This window comes from Halyomorpha halys, unplaced genomic scaffold (genome assembly GCF_000696795.3).
Source record: "Halyomorpha halys isolate HHAL.00 unplaced genomic scaffold, Hhal_1.1 Scaffold199.1, whole genome shotgun sequence".
Taxonomy (NCBI): Eukaryota; Metazoa; Arthropoda; class Insecta; order Hemiptera; family Pentatomidae; genus Halyomorpha; species Halyomorpha halys.
In genome coordinates, this window is record NW_027112578.1 from 711,668 (window position 1) to 735,205 (window position 23,538).

The following is a 23,538-nucleotide window of genomic DNA, read 5'->3' on the forward strand; positions in this document are numbered from 1 at the left end:
AGTAGTAGTAGTAGTAGTAGTAGTAGTAGTAGTAGTAGTAGTAGTAGTAGTAGTAGTAGTAGTAGTAGTAGTAGTAGTAGTAGTAGTAGTAGGTGTCAGTGGAAATAGTTTTCAGCGTGTCGTATACGTTACTGAATGGGATCCTAGTTGGTGAGAATCGACCTCAATTGTTATCTTAGTGTTGTAAAGCCTTGTGCCCTGCTGTATCGCACAAGTTTGCAGTGTCGACGTATACGGCTCTTACTGTTAGGACTGTTTTCGTTTTGGTTTGTTAGTAAGTGTTTTACCTCTATAGCATCCATAACGTCGTTTTTTGTTTTCGTCATTGGAGGTGTGAGAATGAAATAAAAATATTTAAGTTATTAAAAAATAAGAATTAAATATAGAAACTTAAAATCTGGAACTTACGTGGCCTCACATCGTGAGGAAATACGTAAAAAAGCAGAAACAATAAAAGTCCATTAGTATCATGAGTTATGCGTCCAGGTGTAAGGACTTCTCATGCCGACAAAAGAATAGGGTGGCGTCTTTTCCCTGAGTTCCTCTCGACCTCCTCCATCGAGAAGATGCTATACCATTCGAAATTAAGAGACAGGGCACGGCGAACTACCAACGAATATCCGTATGATAATCCAAGAAATTAGAAAAACATTATTAGGGAGAATACAAAAGGAAAACCCGTTTATAAAGGTGCTAGAGTACACGTTTGTCTAACTAAGGTAAATTTATTTCGTTTAGCTGGTACAAGTGTCGGCCTGAATTATTGGCCGGCTCGCCGAATGTCGTTTTTTTTTTTGTACAATTCTAAGAGTGTTAACACAAGTTTGTATTTTTGCAAAAACATAAAGCTATGGGAACTTTATATGTCTGGGTAATTAAATTAGTTAGTAACTTATCAAAATACTAAAAAGAAAGTAGAATTTAAGGTTATTTAATATTATTTTCTATGGATTTGTATAATCTAATAATTTCTTCACCTACATTTAAGTTTCCCCTCACTGTCCTTCTCTTCATTTTTTTCTTTGTATTATAAAAATAGTTCAACACATATTCAAGGTATGAGACAGGGCCATGGTTATCTATCCGAAACACACAAGTGTTTGGATATTGTTGGTAGTTTCTTTCTTTTTTTGCCTCGTATTTAAAGGCGTTTCGGATCTGATGTAGTAACTAACACATACCTAATATATTTGGTCTTGGTCGAAATATTATATAACAACGAAATATAACGACTAATGAAGTGATCCAGAGGAAGACCATTTTCTAAGTGAGTTCCTATCAGGTATTAGAGTTCACGAGTTTATACCTTTACAAATACAACTGAATGACAGAAAATAAAGAATGAGAAACCATCATAATATAATATCTATCGTACTAGTAAAATTTACCTGTCATAGGGTCTGTAATCTGATAAATTAGCGATTGGATCCAAAGTATGACAAAACTATGCATATTATATTATGCTCAGTATTTCAAGATCAAGAGGTGGAGGAAGCTGAGCGGCTAAGAATCCACAATGCTTATAGAAAAAAAAATTCCAAGAGAAAATTAAAATCCTTTAATTAATGGAAGAAAATATTTTAAATAAAATGTTGTTCAATACCCACTAACCTCACCTTCTCGTCTCATTTCATTATTGAGAAGTGATTGTTTAAAAAGTCTGCCTAGAAAACCACTTTTTTTCATCAAAAATCCTAATTCCTATACTGTAACCTATGATGATTCAACTTTTGTCACCATTTTTGTTATCTATGAATATTCTGAACCACATTTTTTGGAAACTATCTCTTTTCCCCTTAAGGTGCCTTTACACATTTGTCAAACAATGGCAAATTCGCGCTTGCGAAGGCGTGTGGATAGGTTATTTGGATTGGCTAGTAGACGTTTGTCAGAATTTGCCGCCGACCCGTCGGGTACAAATCAAAGGACAGTTGTGTTGCATTCATATATTTGTTTTCGGACAGCCAACAGATGGATATTCGTGCTCTCCGTGTTTTAATTAATTAACTAATTTCTCTAACTTTTGGATTCAATAATTAACTCTAGTTTAAGATAGTATATTTCAAAATTCTATAGATTTGGTGTATATACCTCGTTTCAAATCTTGTTAATTAACTTTAGCAGTTTATATTTTATTTAAAATATGTACCACAAATATTTATTCATAAAATCATTATATATTTCAGTAATTAAATTAACAAGTTTCTAATAAAAATTCTAGAACAAAAGTTGAAATTATACGTTTTGTAGTACTATTTCTATTTATTTGGACTATCTACAACTTTCTTTGCTGATATTTACAGTTCCTTTTGTTTCACATCTGTTTAGTTTGTTCCTTTTTAAAATGAAAATCCAATGTTATAGCCAACAAAGGTCAAAAGAATAAGTATGTGGATACCAAAATTCGCTGCTTACTTTGTTTACCAAGCATTTGTATTGGATTTGCGCCTAGTGACAAATCTGTAGATTCATTATAATGAAAATATACAGGATGAGTTTTAACGATAAATAAATAATTGTCCAATAATTACCAGAATGAGTTATTATGATGGAAGAATATTAACGAATTACTCTGAAATTTATTCAAAACTTTATTCATTTAATGCTATATTAAATATAAGGCATAATAAACAAAAGAGGAAAAAATATTCTCTCCTCCTCAAATATTGCTGTTTTTTTTTTGTTTTATGTTTAACTTTAGACATCCATTATAGCCCTAACTAATTCTGAATGACCTCTGTACTCATTGTACTCTGAAGATACTAATTATTAGCTGAATGGAATGGGCAAGGATAAATAACATTTAATTAAAATAAGGTTGACATCTTTTGTTGCTTGTTAATATAGTAAACATAGACAAGAATGTGGGATAGAATAGATTCAGAGATAGCTATACAAGAAAAGGATCCTTTTTTTTATTTAAATAACTAATTATATCACATCAACATCACTTAGACTAACATAAATATAAAATATTTTCAAGCGATATACCATGATAATTTTATAATAAATTATACAGTTAATATAGATAATTATACTTTAAAGTAAGTTGCACAAAATATGTTCATCCTTGATACATATAAAAAATAAATCAGTAAATTTTGAACAGAAGCAATCAAAGATTCAAAGAATAACTAATCTTAAATTAGATAATACATCAGTAAACATCGCCTTTACTGTATATTGCCAATATAAAATCAAAGTTAGAATTATTTTATGAACTTTGAAACATAAATCTAGAAAATTAAATGACTCATCAACTGTAAATAAATAAAAAACACATATGAAAAAAATAAATAAAATATAAAAGCTAAAACTATAATTTCTGTGTTAACATTTACACAAAGATGATAAGTAGAAAAGATAAATCTTAGTGAGTCTAAATGTTACATGATCATAGTTTCGAGAAACTACTGCATCATATGAATAAGCATTATTTTTTAAATATTTATTTTAATTTTTCTTATTTTTATAATGTTCATAATGCCTGAAGGACTAGCTAACACAATAGCATTTCCATTTCTTACAACCAATTACATTCATAAACAGCTAATATTTTAACTTTATATATAAGTACATAACCATTTACATTTGTTTAACAACTTCTGACTATACATCAACTAAGGTCTAAACAGCAAAGTCTTCAACAGTCCAAATAAACCATCAAGTGATTTTCAACATGTTTGCAAACATAAATCTATAAGATCCAATTTATAACCTTTTTCAAGGTTTAATCCAATTGCTATAGCTTTTATCCTCAGGTTAAAAGTAGCAAAAGAGGTCCATAATTCAAATAAAAATCAAAAGAAAAAGTATCATCTGCAGACCAAGAAAAAAAAAACTTTCATGATAAAATACACCACTAGAAACCTACATAAAACAAAAAATGCATATTGTCATAGTATTCCATTCTATGCAAGAAACAATAAAAATGTGGTGATATCCAACAAGCACACAGATGACTCTTTACTACATTACTACACATGTAAGAGCTAAACCGAAAATACAGTTATTACATTGCTCTTACCATTGGATCTCAATTTACAAGTTTTAGTAGGTTGGTGCAGGATATTCTCCACCACCTTCTGGAACAAATATATTTTAAAACATATAAATAAATCCAGAAAAAAATGGCTTTTATTTTAGATAAAATAGTAGGGTCCTTTCATTTCTCTTACATTTCTAACTTCACTTTTCACATATATGAATGTTTATCTTTTAAAAAAATTCTTCTCAGCAACCCATATTATATTTATTTATTTAATATATTTAGCCTCATTTCTACAATTTTGGATGTATTGCATCGTGAATCATCATGTCTTGATACACTTATAATCCCAATGAATCATGAATATGGACTTTAATAACACATATAGGTACAGGATTATTTCAGTCGGTACAGGTCAATAGGTACTATTTTTATTTATGCTTAATTATTACCAAATCTGTCTGGTGGGCCTTATATGGTCATCATAACAGTTAGATTTGCTTGTTATTGTAATAAGGTTAGATTTACAAGGCTATTATAAAAATTGATAATCTGGAGGTTTAGTCTCAGGGAAAAAAAGACACCTCTGACGAATTTACAATGTTATAATCATGGAATATTTTTTTTTTTTAGGTCAAATAAATTAGTAAATATGAATGATAATAATCAAATTAATATATCTTAGAAATAATTATAATAAATACGTAATTGAAGAATGTAAGAAAACAAAAAAAAAAGCTAATATTTATAGAATTTATAAAATAAATAACTGATTCATATCCTGAAAACAAAAATTTGAGAGAAAGAAAGTAATAATAATAATACAAATAAATAAACACTAAATTGAGCATTTTTTATTTATTTTGTCCAGTCCATTGGACAAAATGGATGAAACAGACAATATTATTAGTCTTAGGATAGTTGTGTAGATGACGGGCGGTCATGAATGCTGATAGGAGCAACAGTACACTGCAACTTTTATTATCATTTGTGATATAGTCCTTAGTAGTATTATTTCCAAATTTAGACTCTTAACTGAATCTTAAAGCTAAAGAGAAGAAGACATAAAATATGATTGTGAACTTTAATGTAGCAATGCAGGGCTACTGCTCATAAGCTCCACACCTTCAACAAGGATGGATTTGACTGTCTGGATAATTAATATTTATTGATTTCACCCAGAACAGACAAAATAGTCCATTTTGTCCATTGCGGAAAATTAAATCCACCCTAATCAATATAGAGTTTATACTAAAATGTTTTGAATTAGTCTAAGCTTCAGTCTTCAAGGTGAGGTTGGATCCCAACAATGTAAGCCACTGCAACTTTTAATGGAATTTTCTAAATCATCGTTTTTATTTATTTAATATTATTTTTTAATACCATTATTATTATTATTTTTATAAATAATCAATTATTGATTCAAATTATAGTTCACAATGCAATTGACTATTTCTTATAAACTAAGTAGAATCTTCTGCAATCCTTATGGCCTTATTTTAAAATGACTAATTTTTTTTTATTTTGCACAGAAAGCTGGACCCCACACTTGACAACTGTAGATCAGTAATGGCCTGAAAATGCATTGCAGACTCACCTTAATGATCCTGAACATTAAGGTGAGTCTGCAATGCATTCTTGATTATTATTATGCCATTGTGTAAAGAAAGTACTGCTATGTTTTCAGCTAACATAGCTATGGGGATATGTGTGGACTGGATGATGTCATGAAGATAAAAGTTAAACAGAATGGGAGAAAGAACTGAACCTTGTGAAGTACTGGGGCATTGAATTGTCTGATGGTGGAGTGAGTTATTTATTCCAACAGTATTTGTTTGACCATTGAATAATGAATACATGTATTTCAGATTGTTTACTCCCTTTATTTTGTAAATCAGACCATAATGCCTGACCTTATCAAACGCTTGTTGGAAATCCAAGAACTTTACCAGAGTGTGTTTCTTCATTTCGAGCCGATTAGTAAATGGGTATAGTAATAAATTCTTATAATCTTGCTAGATGATGTGAAGTGGAATGACTATACTGAAAACCAAATTGAAAATCTGAAATAATATTTTCATATTTTAAAAAAATAAGAAAGTTATCTTTTGATAACTGATTCCAGTAATTTTCCAAAAATGGGTAATAAACTTCTGAGTCCATAGGTAGACCTTAAGGTGGCACACACGCTCAAGTATACTTGAGCATTTGTAGTTTTCCACAGAGGAAGTAGTGCAGGTTTCTAAGTATAACATAACCTTTGTCTCTCTCAAGCATGCCATCTTTAAAAAACTATTCTAAATAACAAATCATAGCTTGATGAAAGATAGAAAAATGTACATTACCATGTTGGTTTGAAAATGGTGGATCTTGGTAAGGTTGGTCGTCCTGAGAATATGATGAGAAGGCAGCAGCACCAGTCATTTGTGCTTCACCACCTTCAAGGCCAGCGGTAAACATGGCATTATTTCCTTGAAGGAATCTTTGGTAAGCAAGCCATGCTGAGCCAGCCTATTTTTTTTTACAAATATGCTTATTTTAAAATAGTCTTAAAGATACTTAAACAACAAAATATAGAATTAATAGATTATGTTCACTAAGAATAATAAAAAACCTTTCAAATTACACAATTATTCATTTGAGTCAGAGCCAGAGCAGTGTAAAATGTTAGACCATAGAAAAAATTTGTAAATCAGAAGGAAGTTTCACTAATATAATGGTCGAAAAAACCCTTAATACTTTGTTTTCCCTTTTCCACATGGCTCTTTGTAATGGTACTTACTGCTACATGTCCCATTGTTACACATAAAATCTATTAAAATTGTTACATATAAAATATCACAAGAATATAACATTAATAGTATAAGCCAAAAAAATAAATATGAAGAAAAATGGAATAAAAAATTAATTACTAAAAGAAGAAAAGGAGCTAAAATAAACTAATTGGTAAGAGATAATAAAAATACAAAACATAATAGACAAATAAAGATTTGTAAAATAAATATTAATTTAGAAAGAGAAGAAGCAGTAATATTTTCAGAAGCACAAGATAACAATTTATACAATTTAAAATATACACATACGTTACAGAAAATAAAAATTAAATAATTCACAATATGTACAACATTTGTTATACATTTATTACACTATTAAACATATTGTATTATAGATTTCATGACATTGTACCTCTCTCTGTCTAGGATTGCTTATTGATTTATAAACTGCTCATATATCTAGCCACCATATTTACACCTATCTTATTCTGTAAGTTTGAATCTGCATAAGTAGGTTTTCATCCTTTCTGGGGAGGTTAAAATATTAGTATATATTTTATTTTTTAAGAGCTCAATTTTGGTAAAAGCTTCTACCTATAGTCAAGTACAGTTCTGTTCGAATCAAATGTAGCAAAATATCTAGATATTTGATTCCCTTTGTACTTTATAGATAATGGTTTATGAATTTTCAGAGTTTGTTTCTAAGCTCCCAACCAATGAACAGGAGACGACTCAGTGGCTCGTCAATTGGACTGCGCCTTAGCTTCCTGAAACGTTTTAACTCTAACTCTATATAGACCCTGAGCTCTAAAAAAGCTCTTGAGCATCTTAAGAACATATTATATATACATAGATACCGTTCAAAAGAACAGGTGAATTGAATAAGGTAGCCTAAGAAAGGCCAACACACTGTTTCTTAGAATTACCATGACCGACTACACACGTCTGAAACTGGACTTTTAGTAGAATGGCATTGTTAGTCCAAAAGATTTTAAGTCCTTTAATCCTAGACTCTGTACTATGCACCAAAGGGAAGTTTTAAAGTTTCAGTCTTATCTCAGTATATGCAACTACAGAAGCCTCAGATGATGAAATGAAAGATGACTTCAACGATGATCTGGAGGAATGCTATGATAATTGCCTTGCTCATGATATGAAAACAATGGTTGGAAGTGAAAATAGTATAATGCTCAAATTGGAAAAGAGAAATTCTTTAGGCTTACTGTACTGGCAGTTTTAACTTTCATGAAAACTATGACAAAAGGGAGGTAAATTTGGTAGCTTCAAAGGGTTTGATTTTAGGAAGTACCTATGTTCCACTCACATTAGTATAAACAAAAACATAGAGATAATTTGAACAGGACAGATAAATTACTGCTACTCAGATTGACTTTTCATGAGTGCCAGATATAAACCCTCATTGCTTCATGTTCACACATACAGTGGGACTAACATTGACTCGAACCACAACATGATAATTTCAAAATTAAGGACACAGCTATCAACAATAAAGTACTAGTCTCAAGGTTTTATGTCAAAATGCAATGTTGAAAAGTTTAAGGACAATGACACACACTATAGATTCTCACAGCAGTTGGATGCCAAATTGATGAATTCTGCCCCAGAAGCAAGTCCCAATGGACTTCATGTTGTGCTGCATTTGAAGATTTTATGAAGCAGAGAGAAATCCTTTAGTTAACAATAAACCATGCTGCCCAAATATTGGTCCAAGGTTGCTAATACGCAGCATACTAATCAATCATACAAGACATAATATAAACAATGAAATCAACGAAATACAATGATTACTACTTTACAACACAAAGCAGAGTTCCTTCTTTTTTTTTTATAACTAGGTTATATTAATTTTTGGTCCCTTTGTATTTTCTGTTTTGTTTTGACAGTAAGCATTTTACCTTTCGCTCTCTCTATAGAGAGAGAGAGAGAGAGTATATATATATATATATATATATATATATACACACACAAACATAAATCTCATTTACTCAAGTTTTATTTAAACTCATGGACTCATCCTGTGTTAATATTGATATATAAAAATATGAATTATATTTCTATATACTGAACAATGATTAATTGTACCTTGTAAAAAGTCATTTATTCCTGGAGCAAACTTAATGACAATGAATGATAACAACAAAAGTCAGTCTTCGTTCTATATTTGCTATAAAATCGTGGCTAAAACAAGTGGACATAGTATTTCTTTAAAAAAATTGATTTTTAAATTATATTCTCAAGTACTTAGTTATTGAAAAATTAATATATTAGAAAAAGCTTTAGTGGTGTTTAAAATATTGTTAAAAATGTAAGGAAGACTAGTTTAGTTTTAAACAAACATTGTTCAGGACGGCCATCAAAACACAAAAAGACATTTTTGACCAATACATGTCATTCACTGTAGCAGAACATTCATAGACCATTCCTTTGGGCAGTTATTTTTTAAATCCTAGGAAAATTACAATGTGATAGTTTTCCATTGAAAATGGTGGTGTATGGATCTTCTCTCTTACATCTAGTCTGTATGAATTGCATCCTACAGGATGATGGACCTCACATACTCTAAATTATTATTTGATACTTTAATAAGTAAATATGACTAGAAAAGGCTATAATAAACAAATTTTTCATTAATAATTAATTATTTTTAATTATTCTTATATTGTATTAATTTAATTTTGTAAAATTATAATTTTTCTAGCCAACTACCTATGCATCACTCACTACAGGATGTATTATTAATATGAATCATTTGCTAATGGTTGAAGTCAAATTTAATGATGGATTTAGTTTAGTATTTTTCAAGCAGTTCGGGTAAATTACACAGGGCTTAAGCCCTTTGAATCCAGCATCACCTTTGGTTGTTTAATCTGCAACTATTTACTGTACAACATCCATACCTTTCATGACTTACACTTAATATATCCATTCAGCATCTTCCCCAATATAAAGTCATTAATGTGTTGATTGAATCAATTCTTGAACTGAAAAAACTCAAGAGCATGAGTATGGAGTGCAATACACTCCAGCCCAATCAATGACCATGTCAAGCTGATAAGAATTTTCAAATCACAATGATTGCCAGAAACATTAATTCTTCCCTTATAATCTAAAAGCTTCTCTTTAATCAATATCAAGTTTAAGTTATAATAATTCTCTATCCTTAAGACAATTTAGGCAGGTGCTCAGAATAAGAACAAAGCAGAACTTAGCAACTAAATCATAAGAAAGATTATTGATGTCATGCAGAAAGAAATAAAACTCTCTGAAATCCACAACTGTCTATCCACAGACTTTTTTAGTGAATTGAAATTAAGATAGATCTTTCCATCGTTCAAGCAGTTTCAATTTTTCCAGATCCTGTTTACTAAGAGATGTATTTTTGAAATGTAGATGCCTCATAAAATTGCAGCTCCATATGTAGTTGCAAGAGTAAGATGTAAGTGAGAATAAAAACTAGAAAAACAATTACCTCTGCCTATGTGCCAGGATCTATATCTACCTACTCATTAGAAAGTTAGAAAAGGCCATCCTTCACCTGTCATCTATTCATCTACAGCATACATATTTTTAATGTCTTTAAATATTACAGCTAACTAATTTTCTGATAAAATTAGATCATTTTTTACAATTAAGAAAATTATATCATTTAATATAATTATCTCATTAATAGCAGATTTTCTATCATTTCTTTTACAAATAAAGTAAGTTTTGTTAAATGGATACAATACGCCTTTGTTCTTTGTAGGTCCATGGTTTCTAGATAAACTTTACTCTCATTAATAGTAACTTGAAACACTACAACTTCCTTTGGTTTTGCTACAGTAATATCAAAAGTAACAATGCTTACTATCAATTAAATATATACTGGTTTTTAGAATGCTCACAAACATAAGTCAAAGCTTAATACAAAATATAACATGTAAATTAATATCATATGAAAGTATAACACAATGATTTAATTGTTGATGAAAAAATAATAAGCCAGAATTGCCACTTTATAGGTTATTCATTTAAATCGGTCCTCTTACTAATATTTTTCATTAAATACCCTATTTCTATAGTTTTTGTTCTAGTTATTTATTTAAAAAAAATGTTTTACAAGTTACTTTAACCCATTGGTGAGAACATGAGTTCCCTATACCACATGGTGGGCATTCTGTCTTATACGAGGGTACTGACTTTTCTCTCACTTTGAAGCCTCCACAATTGCCCAAATCACAGTTTTAGTTTCTGTTTATTGTGCATTGAGTGAGAAAAATAGGAAGGAAAGGAGAGAAAGTTTTCTTGTTCTGAAAACCCAGAGAAGAAGAAATAGATTAGAAAAATCTAAATGAAAATCGGATACTTATCCATTATCCTGCCAAACATATGTTTTGTTAGGGATTATAACCCAACCTGTTTCTAAAAGATTATTTTCATAACCACCTTACAGATCGTGTTGTTCTCACCAATGTGTTAACATTCAAGTCATTAATCATCAATGAATCCACAATTACAGCATTATCAGGTGGATAAATAAAGTTGATTTCAGTAACAAAAACTAAAAGTGGCCATCATTGAGAATTATCAAAACCTTTTTATTGTTGTTTTGATAGAGTGAAAGGATGAGAAGCAGATATAGGATATAAGTATCAAATAGCAAGGTTGAAACAAATACTTATAATCTTTATTAATTAAAACATTACCCATGAGAAGACCGAAAAAAATGAAAAAACTATGGCAGCTTGAATACTGCTGGTGCCTTCCCTTTCCAATATATCTTCATCAATAGTTGTATTGCTCCATTGATTTGCCAAGTAACAGAAGCCCACAAAGTACATAAATGCCCAAAAACCTAAAATACATAAAAACATGCTAAAAGACTATAAATTGTTTTACTATTAGCTGCAGTATCAAGCATATTTAGGAAGATAAGACAGAAATATAAAATGAAGTAAACACAGTATGAAGTTGATTATTTACACATTTCACAATCGTCTCGACACCATTACTATTTAATATTAATACTAGAGAAACTCCAGATCAAAATTCATTTTGATTCTGACAAAGCTCATATCCAATGAACAACATTTATTTTGTAATGATCAACAAAATTCAAAGCTCTATCAATCAGTTAAAAGAAGCAATATATTAAAAAAAAAAGTACAAATTTATAGATTTCTTACCAAAAATAATTCACGATTCTGGTCTTTTGACCTAGAGTTGTTCAAATAGTTTTGGCTTAGATTCCATCCACCACTCCTAGTATCATTTATATGCAGAAAACCTCCAAATGTATCAATCCTTCTATTCCAACAATATGCTTGAGGCAATCCAAAAGCTGCGGGATGATGTTAATAGCACCCACTAATCGATAACGTAAAATAATGCAATTGAAAAATTGGATGAAATGCAATTGAACATAGAGAAAAACAGGCCCATCCTTTTTAGTTTCCAAGACGTTAGTGGCCTTCCTTTATATTCCATAAGCCGACTATTAATGGTCCAATATGTTGGCTAGATATCCAACAGTAATAAAATATAGTTTCACAATGCAGGCCTACAAATTAGACCATAAATGCCCAACTTGATTCTACTCCGGAAACCTAATTATCACCTTCATACCTCAGTTAAAAACCTAAGTAATTTATGACCAGCATCTGTCTTAAAATCATATTTTCTAAATCACTTAAAAAATAATCTATCCCAATCCTAAGCCCAGAAGTGCCAAGGGTTGCGGTACAATATAGGCTTGGAATAAACAAATGGCCAGCCAGTAGGTTTTTAATTTTTAATCCTTAAAAACAAAAATTTAAGTTCTCTTTCAGGGAGGAAATAATTATTTATACTGGACATGTTTAATATAGGTAAAAAAATTACTATCATACAGAAATAATTATTTTGAAGGTGGCTGAGTATAGAGGAGAGGAATTATGACATGTGTCAAAATGGTAAACCCTTGTTTGCTACAAAAGTCATAAAATTGTTGGGCATTTGTAGGTTCAATAGTTGCTCAGGTTCTGGGACTCAATGCTAACAAAAAATCTGCCAGCTCATAGTTTCCGCCTTTATTTTGGATAAAACTGTCTGATAACCTTGATATAAGACTAAAAGAAAGTCAATGAATTTTTTCATTAGATTTATCTTCGGGGTTCCTAGGCACTTCCAGTTAAGGAAGCTTTTTTTCTGTTTAATTATTGGAAATACTTTCTTCTTGTTCTTTTTTATCTATATGAGCCAGAAAAACATCCTTATATTTTGATCATCCTGGGTTCCACCCTTCTAACACCATATCCCAGTCTATCATCTTATACACTCTCTCCTATAGAACTGCTTCGTTTAGCAAATTATTATTTATTCTAATTTCTATCCCTAATGCCTTTTCTATATGACCTTTAAAACCCTCCTGTTTCATTCCATATTAAATCATCCGGAAATTTTCAAAAGTTCTTCTTTTCTTTCAAAAAATCAATTTTCAAAAGTTCTTCTTTTCTTTCAAAAAATCAATTTTGAATCAATTTTCAAAAGTTCTTCTTTTCTTTCAAAAAATCAATTTTGAATCTCACATTAAATAGGACAAGAGGAAAAACTGAGCTGTTCTACATTTGATTTACAAACTTGTACTGAGTTGATTTTTAGCAAATTAAAAAGAATATAAATGAACACAGTAATACAAAAAATAAATATAGACACATACAAATACCGAAAAAATAAATATCCGATTAAATTTTAAAAAAATAAAAAGGAAGATAGAGAGGACCTAATGAATAGAGAGGGGGTTAAGGTATTCCAGTAAGTAGATTGTACTTCAATACTTTTCAAAAGAAGTAGCTCAATGAAAGAAAACATTGAAATAACTAAAACATGTATACATACACATACATGTATAAAAATACCAAAGTATGGAGGCTCTCTAAATTTTAAAATAACAAAATTCAATTTTCCATCGGATGTACCAACTCCTACACAAAAAAATATTCATAAAAAAAAATTTAAGCTCTCTCTGCCATTAAGTTAGATTACAAGATAATTTTAATAATAAAAAATAGTATGGAATTAGAATTTGAAGCCTTATATCCTTAGAAGTGATAACACAGAACAAAAAAATGCAGATATTAAATGGAAAGAGAAGTCAAAATAAAGGGGAATCAACTTTAATGATTTCCTTAATGTAATATAATTGGGAAAAATGGAGGGGGAGGGGAAATACATACCTTCATGATTCTCTTATACCAAATAATCTTTTATGGGTGGTTATTTGTGTTCTCTATATGAAATGGTAATAAAAAAACAACCTTAGTACCTAATAAAATACTATAATTTAAAATTAAGTTTTAGAGGGACTAAGTTAATATTTAAAGGATCACAAAAAATTAATCTAAATTTTAAGATCCTCAACACCGTCTATCCAGCTGACATCCCAATATGTATCCTCACTATGTATGCCAATGACACATGTATGGTACCAGTTAATAATGACCCTTTGATTGCATCCCAAATTCTCTAATCCCATATCACAGCCCTCGACAAATGGTGTCTTAATTGGAGAATTAAAATAAATCCCAACAAATCCCATCAAATCACCTTTACCCTATGCCGTAAACCTAACGACTGCCCTACAGTTTACTTTAATAATGTTGCTCTTACCCCTGTCAAACAGATCTGCTACCTTGGACTACATCTGGACAAACGACTAATCTAGAATCCTCACACAAGACAGGAAAGTGCACGTCGATTTCGACTACTATAGCATTTATTCGACAAATGGTCTAAACTTCCAATTCATTACAAAAGACTGATCTACATGACAATTATAAGGCCTGTCTGGAAAAACAGAGTTGAGCTTTGAGCTTCACTAAACCTTCTAATTCCTCCAGTCCTTACAATCCAAAATCCTCAATGCTCCTTACTTTGTCACAAATAAAACCATACATAAAAAAGATCTTAATGTTCCATGTATAACCAAACTAGTCCGAATCAGATATCATTCCTTCCATTATAAACTCTCTAACCACCCAGTTTCTAACCTTGCCTCCTCTTCCATTTCTGGCAATCCTCCGAGGCACCTGAAAAGAAGATGGCCAAGAGACCTGTTAATGTAAAAACGTTATTAGAGTACTACCAATGGGAAGTTTCTCAACACGCCTGTATCATTCCATTTTAAATGAGATCCAATTTACTGAATGTATAATATAATATACAGTTGTAAATTTCAATAAAGATATTTAAAAAAAAATTAAGATTTTTAATTTAACCTAAAGCTTTAAGCAGTTGTTTTGAAAATTATTAATTTTGACTTACTTTATCATGATAGGTACATGTAAAAAACCACTAATAGTTCTTAAAGAAGTAAAGAAGAACAAATAACTATATCTTCTTTTTAAGAATATTTCAGCTCCACTAATTTTTTCCAATTGCATTTGCAAGTTGAAATTTTAAACCATATTACTGAAGTAAAATCAACAATATCATAAATGATTAGATATTCCCAAGCTAAACTAAAAAACTGTCCAAAATAGGCACAAAATATAAAAATAAAGCTTTCCACTTTTTCAATACAATCCAAAAAATAAACTATAGAAAGGTCCAAATATAGAAATGACAAGGATTATAATACAATAATACTATTGAAAGTTTAAATCCTTATAATTATATACAATTTTAACAAAATAATACAGTACAAAAAATGAAGGAACTTTTAAAAAAAAAAATAAATATTTATTTACAGTTATAATTTTTCATTTCATTTGTTCAGTTCAATTAAATGAGTTCATTTTGATAGAATAAAGAAATATTATTAATATTAATATTATTATTTCTTTTATGTACAAGGAATACCATTACAATATAATGACTAAAATATCACAAAATCTATAAAATAGATATGATCAATAGGAATGAATTAATTTATCTAAATATGGTATATCACTTATTTCCAAACTTTGATAACACCATCACTAGCACCTGAAGCCAATAATGAACTTCCAGTTCCTGACACAACAGCCAAGTCAGTAATTGTGTTGTGGTGTCCTACAGGTGGAGGATCTGGCCCTGCTCTTGGAGGTCCTTCAGAGTCAGTTGAGTTTTTAGAATTGGTCTTAGACCTTATTTCATGCACTACTTTAACACCATCAATTAAACGGCATTTATAAGAATAAGATGTTTGCCCAACGACATCAGCTCCTGCTGGTATTGCAACATATGAATTCGCATAATTGTCAAGATCCCAATACCTTATTCTATGGTCAGTACCTCCTGTTAATAAAAATGCATCTTTATCAACAACACCTGAATACATAGAACATACAGCTTGAGGGTTGTTTCCAGTGACATTAACTGAAGAAAGTGGTGGGGTAGAACTTCCCCATAAAACCGCTTGTCTAGAAGCACTTTCAATACACCATATTGATACTTCATTGTTACCAAATGCAGAAGAAATGAGCCAAGATGGTTCTTTTGGATGACCACATATTCTCCTTATTCTTGATCCTCCTGTATGTGCGATTGAAGAAATCGGTAAGTGAAATCTGAGATCCCACGTAGTTAAAAATCCACTGCTAGTTCCTAATGTTAAGAAACATTGTTTATTGTCCATGTGAAGTGCAGTAACTACACCTTGTTTGATATCATTTTGTAGTTTCCAGGCAATTCCAGGAGCTCGCAGGTCCCAACCAATTATGTAACCATAAATGGTAGTATATACAAGAACTGATTTAAATCCTGAATCAAAATAGGTAATATCAACAGGTGGACCTTCTTCGTCTAAATCTAAATGCCTCGATGCAAATACTGACATCTTATTACTATTAGATTCAAACTTGAGTACAACTACTGAACCAGACTGACTTGCCATACCTAAACAGGTATTGGCATTACAGAGGGTCATACCAACTAATGGACCAGTCTGAGCATTATAAACTTGTCTAGCTCTATTGGCTATGTTTCTACCTTCCATTTTACCACAATCCCATATTCTCACACACCCATCATAGCTGCAACTAGCCATAATAGTTGTATCAGGAATAGCAACTAATCTGGTAACAGGACCAGCATGGGCATGCAAATGGGAAACAAGACCGGGGCGAAGTCTCCAACCAGCTGGAATAACATCACCTCTCCTATGATTTTGGGGACTCCTGAACCCTTGTAAGCTTTCTCTGTGTTTAAAGAGCTTTCTTAGCTCCAGGCGTGAAGGAGCACAACGATATTGAATATATGATCGCTCTTGTATACTGTGCTCCATTACTGACTGACTGCCTGAACTTTTAATATTCCAATCGTTGCTATGTATAGAACTTCTTTCGTGTTTTGCTGTTGTATTTCCTTCCCTGCCAAACATGGTTCGCCATTCTTCATTCATAGTTAAAATACACTCTTCATTACTTCGTTTCAATTGAGGAAGATATATTTCATATTTTGAAGAATCATTTCTTTTAATAGGATGAGAATGAAAATCATTTTGTTTTAAAACAGATGTTAAATCCAGCTTGCCATTAGAATACATTTTAACTTCTAACGAGGTGTAACGGTTTACCTTCTGTAAGTGTTTACCCATTAAGAGTAATAGATCTTCAACCACTTCATTGAGTCCATCTGAGCTTAATCTATTAAACCATACTCGAAATGAGTTAGTTTGCTGAGAAGGTAATGGATATGATACTCCTTTGATACCATTTCTAGCATTTCTCCTTTCTTCTAATGTTTGAAGAAGAAGTGGAAGCTCATTATATTTAATAACGGCATCATAAACATTACGAGGTATACAGGGTTTCAATGCATTCAGTACAAGCACTTCTTTATCAAGTTGAATTAAAGAAGATTTGAGAAATGGTTTAATCACTGAGGCCACTTTACAGTGCACATCAACTACATTCAAAGTTCTAGCCAGTGCACTAATAAAACCTACAGCAGCTTGCCGAATCCAGAGATTAGGGTGAACAAGAAAAGGAGAACTTTCATCCAATAACTGATAAAGAGCAGATTTATGTAATAAACTTAATTCAGTCAAAGCTGTAATGGCATTTATTGCTTTTCTTACCACAAATTCTTCTGTGTCTGTTAAACCTTGCTGTAAAAGTGGAGATAGTATTGGTGATGAATGAACACCAATATAAGCAGCAACACCAACGATACAATCAAAAAATGAACCACGCAACTGTTTATCTTCTTTATCATTAAGGAAGGTTATCATGTGTGAGAGTAATACATCATTTGCTTTTTGTTTTCCAAAAAAAACACACAATTTAGTAATTCCATTTTCAATAAGAGTTTGTTTCACAACATTATATGAATCAGTCAGCAATCCAGAAACCATCTGTTGCATCATTTGATGCAAAGTTACCAATTCCCTTTCATAAGAACTTTTATAAGTTTCATTCTGATTAACTTGACAATATTCCAACAATTTTAATGATATTTCAGCAAGTCGAGCAATATTTTCAGCAAAAGAAGCACGTACAACAACTTCATCATCCTGGGGTATTTGAGAAAGTCCAGGAAGAATATATTCAGGGAAAACATTTGAATCACTTGGCGGTACTACTTTGAGATAGGATAAAATTTTTGTTAGTGAATAAATAGCACAAACCCGAACCCTTGGATATGGGTCTCTTATAAGATACATAACGTAAGGTAGAATTCGATCTAACAATACTTCTGATGTTGTATGAGCAGCAAGCTCTACAAGAATTTCAAGTGTATCAATCTTGGAGACAGCAAAATGCAAACCTCTAATACAAGAAGTGATCATAGAAGTTATTAAAACTAAAGCATCACAACCAGAATGTTCATCATTTTTATCTTCAAGCTCAACTTTAGCATTTTTCCATTTACTGTCCTCATCGATTATAACATTAATCACATTAAAAATTTCGGTTTTCATACGTTCAAGTTTTTCATCGGCTGACAAGATTGGAATAGTGTTGGAAAAAATAATGTTATAAGATAGAAGAAAATTATAGAAGTAATCTGGAAACAGTTTACCTTTATACTCTTCCAAATACTGTTCAGCAGATAGTCTTGACAAAGGATCCTTTGAAAGCATACTTTCTAAAAGACTGCGAATATTTTCATCTTCAAATTTCATGAGGTATTTCTCCACTGAATATTCTCCTCCACGATATGCTAATAGTTGAGAAAAATCAAAGGGAGGATGTCCATCTGCAAACAATTCTGCTAAAGAACAACCTGCAGAAAAAATATCCATACTAGGCTTAAGATCTTCTTTTCTCATATTATCTTCAGAAAGTAATAAATGGCTTCCTGATTCTGAACCCAAGCTTTTGACAAACCTCTCAGGTGCAATATAACATGTGCGTCTACGAGAAGTATCAAAAAAGTAAGAAAAATCAGCCGGATTGTCTTCAGGTAAATATGTTGGTTTAAATGAGGCAAAATCAGTCAAAAGAACCCAATTCCATGATGTAATACATATGTTCTCAAGTTTAATGTCACCATGACATACACCTAATTTATGACACTGGGCAAGTGCATTCAAAATTTGGTAAGCAATCCATTTCTTCTCAATGGGGAGTAAAAATGGCCTAGTAGAAATTCTGTCATATAAGCTATACTTAACAAATTCTCTCATTAAAAATCCTGCTTTATCACTTAAAACTGCTCTCTGAAACGGTAAACAATTCACTGCTGACCCTAGTATCTTCTTTAATTGTTCTATTCTGGATTTATGTGCTGCTAATGGAAGACTCGGATCATGTATTGCAAAAACTTTGACAACAACTAAGCCTTCTTGAGATTTAGCTCTAGCTACTTTAAAAAATCGAGTACTGCCCAGACTCACATCGAAAATCAGATCGGGATGTTCATTCAAATAATGTTCCACAGGCAAAATCTGAGATGGTGCAATTCCAACTAACTGATTTCCCATAGTTAAATAAAATTAAACGATCTAATAAACAATACACTATAAATTATTTCAAAACATGAGTGTAAAACTGTTAGTTCCAAGGCAAACTCGACCGTAACAAAGTAATGTATAGGGTTTCACTAAGAGAAGGTTCGATTAAAGAAACACCTGCGCACAAACATACAATACTGGTGTACACAAAGAAACAGCTGGCGTATGAACACATAAGGAATTAGTTCTAATATCAGTGTTGTCATTTACCGATAATGTTAAATTTGAAATATACTTTTTTTTTGTTACAGTATTTAAGCTAAAATACTGTAAAATAAATTATATAAGTAAAGGTAAATTTCACAGCATAGATTAGTTATTATTTTCAAGTGCATACCCAGGATCAAATTTAGGGAGAGAGTAATACATAGTCTTTCAGGTTGACGTTTCAGCACGGAAAAGGCGAATGAAACCAACATTTAAAGAAAATTATATATAACTACAGCAGTACTTTATTAGTTACTACAATTACTTGATTGAAAAAAAAATTAATTTTTTACTTCTAGGGAGGGAGGGGGGTAGCTGCCCCTCGCGAGGTGCCCCATGATTACTTTTCCCACATTATTTTATCATCAATAATATATTACACTAAAAAAAATATCTTTGGTTGGTAGGGAATGATGCAGTACATAATAATAAATATTGACGAAAACAAATGTCTTAAGGTAAATCTACACGCTCGCCAAGCCGTGGCGAACTCGCGCTTGCGCGAGCATGTACCAACATTTGGGTTGTTTGGCCTAAGTTTGTTACCGACCCTACGAGGGTCGCTTTTTAGACACAGATCAAAGGGTGTTCGTGAGAGCGCTTGTGTAGTATGCATCTCCACTATTGTTCTTTAATCAGTTACAACTGAGAGCTGTTAGGAGGTTGAAGGTGTTTGTTGTTACTTGTTATAATAAGTTTTGTATTTAATGTCATTTATTTATATTTAATTTCATTTTCTTTTTAATAAACAAAATATAATTCCAATGCAATAGCTGAAACTACTTACTTGTACGTCCGCCATGTTTGCCTCTCTCAAAAACACTACCATGTGTACTAATCTGCGATTGGACAACACGTAGATCCGGCTTTAAACATTGTGTACGCTACAGCATTTTTTATGTTACAATCAATACCTATAAAGCTAAGTATATGAAGTCGAAGTATGCATACAGGTGATTCTCAAAAAAATGTCAATTATAGTAGAACTGGAGTATTCCATCTTACATATGTATCTTTTAGACATTTTTACTTCAACTTACCTATATATGGAATACTTACTAAGAGAAAGTATTACGATCGTACAAAATTTCGAATACGAGTTTTCGATGGAAATATATGCTTTGAGGTCCCTTGATTCTATAAAACCTAGCCTCACAAAACGGCCTGTGATGTGTGGGTCTGTGAACAGTCTAGCTCAAAAATGCAGTCTTATGAAACTGAAATTACATATTTAAAGCGGGTATATAACTGGGATAACCAAACAGCAGCAATTTTTTTTCTCGCTAAAATCGACCATGCCACTTAATAGAAACGATTTTTCAATTTACTCCAAAACTGCTCAAATTATTTTGATTAAATTCGGTAAATCAATTCACAATTAAGTGGCCTTTAATATCAGGTATGTATTTATCCTCATTCAAGTAGACTAACAGGGCTTAAATGCCGAACTTACAAAAATCTTGCTTTACAGTGCCTTTTATTTTATTCCTTAAAAAAAAAATTTCTTATTGTTAGCTATAATATAGGATGTATAAAAATAAGAAAGATTTTTATAAATAACTAAAGGAAAAAAAAGAAAACATAGCTAAATCTGAATCGAACGGAAAATATCAAGACCGCACTATCTTATTATACCATTTAAAAAAAGAAAATTCTTTTAATAAAAAAAAAAAGAAGTTTTTGGTGTGGGTGACTATTTCTAACAAATGTCACGAAATCAATTTCGGTTAAAATCCCTCTTCTGTAAACTCTGAACATAGTTTAATGAAGATTCGCTCTAAATTTGGCATTATAAATGTTTTACCATAGAACGACAAGACCTTTCTAAACGTTTTGTAGGTACCAAGTTATTTTGCTTTATTTTTTTTTTCAAAGTCCACTGATCAGATTTTAACATTTTTTTTTATTATGTATCATATGGTCAAGTGAGGTAATCCAGATATTCTACCGATATATCAGGAACTCATACTTGTTCAAAAAGATTGATATTTTCATCTTTGTTGGTAGTACTGGATTCTGTTGATTATCGCTTATTTTGGTAATTTTTTTTCAATACTGAACATTAAGGTCACGTTCTGAATTTGATTAAGGATTATGTACTGGGTAAAAACTATGACCTTGTAAGAAACTAAAAATTTATTAACACCCCAAATGTTACTACACAAGTAATGTTTTTGCACGATAAATTTTCTAATTATCTTCTCTTGCAAAAAATTAATGCGCAATACTGCTTTTTATAATAATACTCTGTAAGTTTACGTAAAAGAACTATTAAATGCATTTTTCCCCGAAAAATTATTTTAGTCAGTATACCTACGAACGTTTTTCATTATACGGTTACTCGTTTCTATTTTTCAAATAGTACCTCTAGTATCTGTATGAAATTATTAGCTTTATATAGTATTAAATACATAATATTAATTATTCCTATTAACATGAAATTATATTATTTTATTCGTAATACGAATCCCTTATTATTATTTATTTACTATTATATCATATTTATTATATATGCGGTCTCCTGTGGATCCTTTTAGTTGAGTTAACTAGTAAAAGGGAAAGTGAATTTTTTTTTTTTTCTTCAAAACCCCTTCAAAATTTTAATGACATATTTATAAACAATGAACTTTCTCCTTTTTCTGTAGAACATTCTAAGGAGTCTTTTGGAGCGTATTATTTTTTGTTGTCAGAATTTATAAAAGTGTATAATGTGTTGGGGCACACATTATTTCTGAATTTAACAAACTTAAATCTAGTAAAAACTTAACCCTAATACTACGTGACCTTACGTAGTGTGTTGCCAACGCACCGGGGGGGGGGGGGCAGGTGTTAACGTGTTGAATAACGGATTCGTACAGTACTGAAGTGAATCGAAAAATTTGATGTGTCGTCGCTTGATGAACTCTAGCACAGTAGGCAACTCCAACAATTGATGCAGCTCCAGTGACCTCTTCCTCCTCCACGATGTTGTGCGTACGATTTTCCTCAACATCGAATCCTGAAAAGTTTGAAGAAGGCACTGGGTTCCATCTGATATGCGGGTAAACAATGGTGCCCCATATAGTAGTGCTGGTCTCAGAATACTTTTGTATATCTGCAGCTTCAATCTCAATGAGAGAGCCGGAGAAGTGAGGAGGTGGTTGAGACGATATGACTTTCGTCTTACTGTTCCCGCCTTCTGATATAAATGGGCAGAAAGCTTAAGATGACGGTCTAGCTTTACGCCCAAATATACGATAGAATTGGAAGGTGAGCTCACCGTATTATTCACATGGAAAGTCTTCGGCAGTCTTGATTTCTTGTGCGCGAACACAACACAATTTGGCTGCATTGACTGAGATGTTCAAGTAGCCCAGCTTTTGAACAATCTCAGAGCATACTGCTTCAGCCTGATGTAGAGCTGTCTCGGCGTTCATACTGCTGCTGTAGATGGCAATATCGTCAGCGTAAGCGGCGACCGTTGCCTTCTTGTAGTTCATGCCAACCACATCAGCAGTATAAATTGAAAACAATACTGGCGAAAGGATTGCTCCTTGAGGCACACCGCAAGTCAGTGGGATAGATGTTGAGTGTTCTTCACAAACCCGCACAGCGACAGTCCTGCTGTTTAGAAAAGAGGCGATCACACACTAGAGCTGTTCCGGGCACTCTAG

At 31.6% G+C, this 23,538-nt stretch overlaps 2 protein-coding genes across 2 annotated transcripts in view; both read right to left on the bottom strand.

Annotated features, from left to right (window-relative positions):
• Window positions 1–2,893: 2,893 nt before the first annotated feature.
• The window catches only part of Syngr (synaptogyrin), a 29,870-nt gene continuing 9,225 nt past the window's right edge, over window positions 2,894–23,538 (bottom strand). Inside the window, exons 3-5 of the mRNA XM_014418491.3 lie at window positions 11,469–11,617; window positions 6,334–6,499; window positions 2,894–4,085 (exon numbers count right to left, since the gene is read on the bottom strand). Coding sequence (XP_014273977.1) covers window positions 4,051–4,085; window positions 6,334–6,499; window positions 11,469–11,617 — 350 coding nt within the window. The 3' untranslated portion in view covers window positions 2,894–4,050. The remainder of the gene's footprint in view (window positions 4,086–6,333; window positions 6,500–11,468; window positions 11,618–23,538) is intronic.
• On the bottom strand, window positions 15,385–19,883 carry Vps15 (vacuolar protein sorting 15). The gene has a single exon (XM_014418490.3). It carries the CDS (start codon window positions 19,646–19,648, stop codon window positions 15,692–15,694), a length of 3,957 nt encoding a protein of 1,318 aa, XP_014273976.1. The 5' UTR covers window positions 19,649–19,883; the 3' UTR covers window positions 15,385–15,691.